This window comes from Nelumbo nucifera, chromosome 5, assembly GCF_055504915.1.
Source record: "Nelumbo nucifera cultivar China Antique chromosome 5, China Antique-T2T, whole genome shotgun sequence".
NCBI classification, from domain to species: Eukaryota; Viridiplantae; Streptophyta; class Magnoliopsida; order Proteales; family Nelumbonaceae; genus Nelumbo; species Nelumbo nucifera.
In genome coordinates, this window is record NC_142653.1 from 14,074,433 (window position 1) to 14,084,043 (window position 9,611).

At 36.0% G+C, this 9,611-nt stretch overlaps 1 protein-coding gene across 1 annotated transcript; it reads left to right on the forward strand.

Moving 5' to 3' along the window:
* The first annotated feature begins 436 nt into the window (after positions 1–436).
* Positions 437–1,835, forward strand: LOC104604864 (transcription factor MYB93-like). Its single transcript, XM_010269434.3, has 3 exons — positions 437–611; positions 682–811; positions 931–1,835. The coding sequence occupies exons 1-3, from the start codon at positions 479–481 to the stop codon at positions 1,703–1,705; spliced, it is 1,038 nt and encodes a 345-aa protein (XP_010267736.2). The 5' UTR covers positions 437–478; the 3' UTR covers positions 1,706–1,835.
* Positions 1,836–9,611: the final 7,776 nt, after the last annotated feature.

The following is a 9,611-nucleotide window of genomic DNA, read 5'->3' on the forward strand; positions in this document are numbered from 1 at the left end:
CCCTCCTCCTAAGTGGGTCCTTACCTTCGGAGAACTGTGTGTGATTGTTGAATGGTGGGCCCTTCTTAATGGAAGGTAGTATGGTGATTCTTCATTATTACAACCATCATTCATCATCATCTGTGATATCCCACTCAAGGGGGTCGGTAGACACGAATCCCAGTTATCCATTTCCTTTCCAATTATGGTAGTATATCCTGTATTATAAAAGGAAAGATATTTTTGGAGGAAGGAGAAGAGAGAAATAAATAAACAAATTAATAATGGGAAGGGAGGGGAGGAGGACATACATGTCATTTGAAAGAAGTAATTAAGGTGAAACTGGATTTGTAACCAATTGCCTGGACACGTCAGTTATATTCAACAGAATTAAATAAGAGATGAAGGAGGGGACGCATTAATATAAATAGAACCACCCCATTTCCAATAAGGGAGGCAGCAAATACAAAGACAAAAAAAAAAAAAGTTAGCAACAGAAATGGGAAGGTCTCCTTGTTGTGATGAAAACGGTCTCAAGAAAGGACCCTGGACTCCTGAGGAAGACCAGAAACTGGTCCAGTACATTCAGAAACATGGTCATGGAAGTTGGAGAGCTCTCCCTAAACTTGCAGGTTCATTAACAAACACACCCAGAATTTCTCTCTCTCTCTCTCTCTCTAATGTATGTGGTTTCTGTTGCAGGTCTTAACAGATGTGGGAAGAGCTGCAGATTAAGATGGACAAATTACCTTAGGCCCGACATCAAGAGAGGGAAATTTTCACCAGAAGAAGAGCAGACAATTCTGAATCTCCACTCCTTTCTTGGAAACAAGTAATTTCATTAGTCTTTGCTGTCATGAGATAGCAACTTCTCACTCTCTCACTTTCTGTTTATATCGTTATTTAAACACACTTATCTTAACCAATTTAAATTTGTTTATAATTTACAAGGTGGTCGGCAATCGCAACCCATCTCCCGGGCCGGACTGACAATGAGATCAAGAATTTCTGGAACACCCATCTAAAGAAGAAACTGATACAGATGGGCTTCGACCCCATGACCCATAGACCTCGAACTGACATTTTCTCAAACCTACAGCAGCTGCTAGCTCTGGCCAACCTTAGAGAGTTTATGGATCAGCAACCATGGGAAGAGCAAGCTGTGAGACTACAAGCGGAAGCTTTTCAGATGGCTAAGCTTCAGTATTGTCAACACCTTCTCCAAACGGCAGCAGCTACAGTGCCTGCTAGCTCTTCCTCAAACAGCCTGAGCAGCATGACAGACATGGAGTCCTTCAATCTACTGAACTCTATTTCTTCATTCAAAGATAACCCAGTTCTAGGTTCATCCCCGTTGGATAATTCCACCCTATCTTCTCTTGGAACTGCTATTACTAGTCAATCCGTCCTTGATCCACAGGTCCATTTCTCTCATTCGCCAAACCTGAAACCGCCATGCGGTTTCCTAACACATCTGACCAGTGAGATAGCCCAGGGTTCTGACTACACAGCAGGGTTCAGTCAAGCAGAAAGCTCACCTCAATCTCCATGGTTTCCCCATTCTCCCTCTCCTCCTCTTCTTCCACCTCAACCTGTTCCTTCTACAACCCAGACTGCAATTAGCAACCCAGGTGACGCCTGCAGCACATCTAGCTACGGAGGAGGAACTCCGTTTTGGCCTGAACTACTTCTTGATGATGAGTCTTTTATCCAGGAAATTGCTTAGTTTTAATTTAAACATGTCTGAGACTGAGAGAGAGGTTTGATTTACGTTGCACCACCCCGTTTACTGTCTATGGCTGTCATTACGATCGAATATTATAAATACACAATGCATCACTTGTACAGAAAATAAATACATCCACTCATACACAACCGAACGTGCACATAGAATATAGGTTCCACTGTTTTCTTATTTTTGTTTGGCAATTGGCATTGCTTATGTTTTTTTTGCTTTTTATCGCCAACCCTTTCAGGAATTTTGGCTCTTAGTCAGGCCTTCCGACCCGTTTGATCCATTGAGCAATCACTGCTTGATGCTCCACCCCATTTCCTGCTTGTTTTCAGATGTCCGCTAGAAAACAAAAGAGAGAGAGAAAGTAAATTTCAAAGCCATCAAGAGAGAGAGAGAGAGAGAAAGCTTATTCTCATTGATAGGAGTAAAGAGAGTTGACCAAGACAGAAGTCATTTCAAATACGTGACGCAGCACGAATCAATATAAGTTGTAACGATAAGAAAATATAAGTGCTTCGAAGTGTTTGTAATATTTCCTCACTCACTAAATTCAATTAAAACAAATAAGATAATCAGTCCCGATAGCTTCATTTGGGGTGATTTTGATTTAATAAACAGGAATCCGTACAACTAACGAGCTAGCGTGGGTGAAAGAAAGGCGGGAGAAGAGAGGACCTGGGGACCCTATTTCCTCTCTGCGAGTAGTTGAGACTTACTAGTTGCTTTTCTAACAAGGGATTGACTATTACCACCCTATTGTTAACAGAACCATTAACTTCATCAACCAAAGGTTTTCTTTTGGTTTTGATTTTGCTAGTCCTTCTACTCACATTTAGCTTAAAAGCTTTTTATTAAAGTCAAGTGGGTCACCCTTTGTCAAAGCAAGAAAGAAATTATCATATGGGTAGGTATCTCTCCTCTCAATTAATTCTAATTAAAAAGAAAGAAAGAGAGAGAGAGAGGATTCATTACCTAATCCTTAGTTGGCTACTACACAAAGTTTCTTAGGTCATGCATTTATTATTAAACAAGACATTAATAGATATTTTATATGTTATATACATATATGAGTTCTTGCATGGTGTGGATGATGGGGTTTCCATAAGAGATGAAGTTAGAATAAAGATGTGTATAGTTGGTGGCAACGACTTGGAGACGATGGCTGCAACTGGCAACATCAAGGAAGGAATGCTTGATTGTTGTTCAGGGCTTCGATCGGGATAGTTAAATAATCCTGCAGGCATCAAATATTAGTCTCTGGCTTCATTCCCTACGGGTGGGTTTTCTTTTCTTTTCTGCTTTTGGTAAAGCTAGCTTATTGGTAGCCTAATGCTATACAGTCTGATGATCAGTTGATTATGATAAATATAATAAATATTACATTCTTTGGCTAATTATACTTGAGTTTTAAACAAGAAGATCAGAAGTGCTTAAATATTTTTAAACCAATTGTTTGAAATAGGGGTTTGGAATTGGAATGGGTTTATTTGATTTCAATTGTCTAGTTGGGTGGAATTGGAATCTCATTCTCATTCCCGGTGGAATGGCATTAATTCCCCCATTTGAGGGAATGATCATTCCCTCTCCCTCCTTTGGGAATGAAATTTTATTCCTATTGATTCCGATTCCCATTTCCATTTCCATCTGAATCAAACAGAGTATGGGAATAGACCATTCTAATTCTGATTTGAAAGAATTTTGATTCCAATTCCAACTATAAACCAAACCGACCCTAACTGTTATAAATTAATCTCGAGCATTCAAAATACAAATTAGCTCTTATCTTTGCCAAAAAGTTTAGTTGCTCATTATGTAGCATGAGATAATCTTTTACATGGTAGTCACCAAAGAAGCCAAACATAAAAGCATGCACGGATACATTTAAATTAATCAATTTCAAGTAATGACATGTTTGGGAGTGCTTATTCAAAATAAGTTCTTATTTTGGCCATTAAGCACTTATTGGTATTTGGGAAATAAGCCCGAAATAAGTGCATATTTTAAAATAATGGCTTATTTTTTAAGCCCAAATTTTCAGCTTTTTTAAGTGCTTATATAATAAGCACTTATTCAATTTTTTTTCTTCCAAAATTATCCCTAGTTGAATTTTAAAATACCACTTATAATATTATCCCTAGTTGAATTTTATAAAAGTACTTTTATGAAATCACTTTTATGAAAGCACTTTTATAAAAGTATTTTTACGAAAGCACTTATAAGAAAGTATTTTTATGAAAGTACTTTTACAAAAGAACTTTTATGAAAGCATTTTATAAAAGTACTTTTATAAAGTGCTTTCATAAAGTGTTTTTGTAAAAGCGCTTTCATAAAAGCACTTTCATAAGGGTACTTTCATAAGTGTGTAAAAGTGTTTTTTATAAAAGTGCTTTCGTCAAAGTGTTTTTTATAAAAGTACTTTCATAAATGTGTTTTATAAAAGTAATTTAACAAAAGTGCTTTGAAAGGGTATATTTTGAAATTTTGAAAGAAAATGAAGGACAAAAGTCACAATTGCTTATTTAAGTGCTTATTAGAGAAAAAGACTACCAAACGCCCAAATAAAATAAGTGCTTATTTTAAAAAATAAGTACTTGAAAAAAGTTGGGTGTCAAATGCAAATAAGTACTTATTCAAATAAACACTTGTTTTTAAGCACTTATTCAATAAACACTTATATTTAATTTAAGCACTTCCAAACATGGCCTAAGACTAATTGTATATTTGCACCAATCTTGATAGATATGTAGCAATGGATGTTAAGATTAGCTGCACTTGATGCATTGCATGGCTATGTTGGGTGGGGGGTGGGGCTGCTCAATTACCAATAATAACGCCCCACGGTCAGGTTAGTTGTGCATGAATGCGGTTTGTTCCCTGGTAACTTTCAACGACGGCTCTGGTTCTCAGGTTTGAACATTGACGGCAGTTGTTGGCAAGAGTAGGGGGCGTTATTATGTCAATTGTCGAACAGGGATGAACTGAAATTATCTGGGTATTAAGCGGACTTATAGGGACAGCAAGTTAAGTTAAGGCGGAGGGTGTTGGCCACTTCACTTGTCTCCATTTTCCAAATCTCATTGGTTTCATCTCTTTTTTGATTACTAGTAAATGTTTACGTGCATTTACACGTGACAATATCTCTAAGATAAAATTATTTATAACTTCTTATCACTTTTTATATTTTATTTATCTAAAAAATAATTGAGGTATTAAGTGGAAAGTTTCTGAACAGTTATAATTTATGGTTCCAACACCTTGACAGTTTTTTAATGGTTATAAGTGGGTAGTTTCTGGAGTGAGAGTAAAGGACATATATGCTCTTTTTATACCCGTCTTATGTTTAGACAAAAGGGTAAAAAATGTCCAATGAAAATTCTAGAAAGAAGGGGCATTCACTCTTTTATAGATAGTATAGATTGAGAGAGATTCAGCTAACACTGTATGTTAGAGTTAGATCAATAGCTAGTGTCGAAAGATCCCCAGAGATTTGAATTCATTTTAGCAGATTTGTTGGCAAAATCAGGTGTATACAGAGAAAGCCATGTATACCAGTACCATTAGTCCTACGATGCTCTGATTTTTTTTTTGGGCATTGTTGTTTTTGTAAAGCCCTATTGGCTGTTTCATCCAAATTAGCAGTTCATCAGCTCTACATAAGGCCAGTACTGTTTTCAATCCATCAATCGGGCTGGTTGAATTGTTTGAACCATCATTCAATTAAGATTTTGGATTTGGTTTTAGTAAAATCTAGAGAACAGTTAACAATACACTAAATTAATGTGTACACAAACTTTGGGAGGTCATAACTTTACACTCTAAAGTCTGATTGAGGTGATTTTATTTTTTATTTTGGGTAAATTTTTGAGATCTATGCATCCCAAGAAACCATAGGCGTCTTATCCAGCTATTTTCACCAAAAAATCCATTTTTTAGCCTCAAATTGCAATAACATAATACATATATTACATGTAGAACATAATTGTGCATTATTCATTAATAAAATACATATTTATATATAATTATACATATATATCGGGTGTGTGTATATACATATATATGAATTTATATATTATTGATGTAGCATGATGTAACCATTCAACACCCAGATGATTGAACCAATGACCCATAACCCAGAGGTAAAAACAATTCAACCTCCAGGTCAGTTTTTAAAACATTGCAGAAGATACATAAACCACTATTTATCACATTATTTTATCGCAAAGCTAAAGAAGTTTTGGTGAACACGTATGCATGTGGAGTTGCATAATAACCAAATCACCATATGATAATTGCGTTGCTTAACGTTATTAGGACCAACTTCAACTTTACAAAGCACATTGAAAGAGGAGTCATGAAAGTATGTGGAATTGAGTTGCAGATCACCAAAACACCCCGCCATGGATGCATTTGAGTCTCCTGTGACCATTGTTGTAGGTCCCTAGCTCCTGTAATCAATCACCAACAATTAATGAAACAAACATCCTTTTTTTTTTTTTTCTATTTTGAGCTAAGGATCCGGTGGTTATAGCTAACGCATATATCCATGGTAACAGAGGAAGACGTTAGACTTAAAAAAATGAGGGTAAGTTGCGCTGGCATTATTCTTTTTAACAATCCAGCTGCGTTTACACATCAAATCCCACTTATATTTATGATTTTGTTTCTTGTATATAAATAAATTAAACTAGTGTTCAATCTGCAATGTCATATAAATTTATTTAAGAATGATTAGTAATTAATCAGAAATGAATTAGGAAAATTTTAGATTAGATTAAAACATTTTAAGTGATGAGATTAAAGAATAGTGATTGAGGTTCAAGAAATTAAAATATCTAGAAAAGAAATATTATTGAATTAATAGATAGTATCTCTTTTAGACAAGACACATGCAATTAAAAGACAAACTCCTTACTACATGGGCTAGTATTTTCAAGGATACTGTAAGTCTGCAACCTTGAAGATCGGAACAAAACTAGCTTTTAGGTTATCGACCTGTCAACATAAGCACATCTTTGTTCACAACGTACTTCGAATTTGTACCTTCAACAGACCTGGTTTATTTTATTTCCCTTTATTTTTTTTTTGTGAAGAGACCTGAGTTAGGAGAGGTCACATTTGCGCCCCACAACCCGACTCTAAAACTGTGTAAAGTATTAGCTCGGGCCAATCAATCCGACTAGTACCCTTAACCTGGGTTTGAGAAAAGAAGAAGGTAAACTATTTATATATAATTAACTTCTTAGGGTTTTACTCAAATACAAAGACTGAAAGACCTTCCTCCGATTGATTTTACCTATTGACTAATTGGCTTTACCCAGTTATTTATTCCATCCCTCCGTTAAAGCGGATCATGCTGATGCGGCCCGTGCAAAGTGCAGGCCGTGTCACCCTTTTCGGTAAAAAATTTGGGGGTTAACTCAATATAGTTTACAGTCGAGGCTAAGGCTGTTTATAAGAAGGCCCAACCCGACCAAATCGACCAATTTGGACCGATTCAATCCGAGTTGGCTGGGTTTTCATAAGTATCAGTTGGTTTCGGGTTGTACAAATTCATAAATCGATGGTTCGGGTCAGTTTCGATTTTCTTGTGTGAAAACCGAAACCGACCCGAACCGAACCGAACCGACTTAGTTCCTATTTAATTAAGTTGCATCTATCCTAATTCCTAATTACAACCTAACCTAGTCTTCTAGTTCCTATTTAACTAAGTTGTCTCTATCCTAGTTTCTAGTCTTTTACACCAAATAGGCAACCAATTAGGCAATTACAATTAGAATTAGGTGTCATTTTTTACTTAGATTAGAACTTAGAAAGTTTCTTGAAATATACAAATTTCAGCCTTCTTTCTATAAAATAGTTTGACTTTCTATTTTCTTGATAACTTTTGTCTTTTATTCTAATTCTAACTTTTTAAATATATTTCCAGAAAATATCTTAAAAACTTCAGTTTTCATAATAGATATTTCCTTCTAGGCTTCTATGTCCTTTTTGTACAGGAGCAAAACCGAAACTGACCCAAACCGACCCAACCCTACTCAAACCGACCAGGTCGATTTTGCTTAACATTGGATCGATTTCGGTTTCCATCTCAAGTAACCCGATCAGGTCGGGTCGGTTGGGAAAACCCCAGTAAACCGACCCAACCCGACCCGTGAACAGCCCTACCCCAGGCCCGTGCCGTGGGCCGAGCCTTGGGCCAGGTCAGGCCAAATCTATTTATTTAAAAAAATGACAAAAAACTTAAAATTTTAATTTTATATGAATTTTGTGTATAGAATTGCTTATATAAATATATAAAATATATATATGGGTCGTGCCAACCCATGCCATGCCAGCCCGCAGGCCGTGGGCAGCACGACCTGCATGGTCGTGCTAGGCCTAGCATGGCTCACGGACCATCATATTGGGCCAGTCCAAGTTTATGCCAGACCATGCTAAGTCACGAGCGATACAACCCGATTTACACCTCTATGCACATTGCATCAATTTAAAATTTTCAAAATTAAAAAAAAAAAAAGACACTTCTCCATACGTACCAAGCTAGAAGATTCCAGACTTCCATTAAATGTTTACCTCACATATATAATAAGGTATATACCAAGTATATATAGTAGGGTATCTACTAGTACTAGGTAATACCCTATTATAGTAATATCAAACTTCATAAAGTAAAATTTTTATATAACTTTTTTATGATCAAATAGAAATTGATTAGCTTATCCGCTTCTCCATTTATGCCTATAAGTGTTGTAGGGTGCCTGCAGCCACACATATACCATGTAGTATATACTGGTATATACTGTTGGAATATCATATTAAAATATTGGTATTACTATTAATTAAATACTTGAATTGAAAACCAACTTCAATTATAGTTCACAGTCGATACATTATATACATGAAGGTTCCTTCCGATGCTTATTTTATTCTATTCTATGTAGAATGATATATATTGGGAGGGGAGGGGAGGGGGGGGGGGGGGGTTATTGATTCCCCCGACCTCATAAATTTATTTGAATGGTAGCTTTTTAAAGGTTAGATACAAATTTTTGTTTTATTATTATTATTGCTGCTATTTTGTAAAAAATTATATCAAAGCTGGCCACCTAAGTCAACATAGTTTTGATTACTGCTATTGTTACAGATCTAACTAGGTGAGGTTTGATACGTATAATTCATGTAGGGTCCAACAGTCGTACGTCTTCGCGTGTAGACATTTTGACGTGAGTCGGACATTCAGAGTTCATACACACGATTTACTTACGTGGAAAGATAAGACCTTCGAAGTTTAAAAAATTTCTAGACCCAATGAAAAAAAGAAAAACGGTTCTGACCGGATCCCATAAATTTTTATATTGTCAATTCAGAACTTAATAACTTATTGTTTTGTCTTTTAGTAGATAAAATAATTAAAATAAATAAATAAAATATTTGAGGATACAGTGATCGATCCAACTTCAGTTTCAGCCCTCAAAGATCTCACAACCTCCTAAAAACAAAGCTACAAGTCATTCAGATTGGCCATTTCAGTTATTATCAAATGAATCCTGACTGTCAAAACTACCAATGTGATAAACTGAGCCATGTCACTCACGTCAACATATCGATGATAATTACTGTTACAGGGTAGGATCGATTGAGATAATGCATGCTTGTATGGTCCAAAATTAGGGAAATCACTTCAACAGAGCTTTCAGTCCTCTTCAAGCCTTAGACGTTATTAGTGTAGAAAGACAAATAGGAGAGAATGACCAATCAGCCCATATTACAATTGTATAGTTCCAAAGTACAGGTGGAATGCATCTGACCGTGAATTGATGCTAAATTCACGGGATAACTTAATATACTCTGTCTCTATGGACAGACTGGACTTTTGAACATGACTTGGAGTGCAGCA

Coding starts and splice junctions, on each gene's coding strand:
- LOC104604864 (XM_010269434.3), top strand. CDS start 479: ATGGGAAGGTCTCCTTGTTGTGATGAAAACGGTCTCAAGAAAGGACCC. Junction 612..681: donor AGCTCTCCCTAAACTTGCAG/GTTCATTAACAA, acceptor TTTCTGTTGCAG/GTCTTAACAGATGTGGGAAG. Junction 812..930: donor CACTCCTTTCTTGGAAACAA/GTAATTTCATTA, acceptor ATAATTTACAAG/GTGGTCGGCAATCGCAACCC.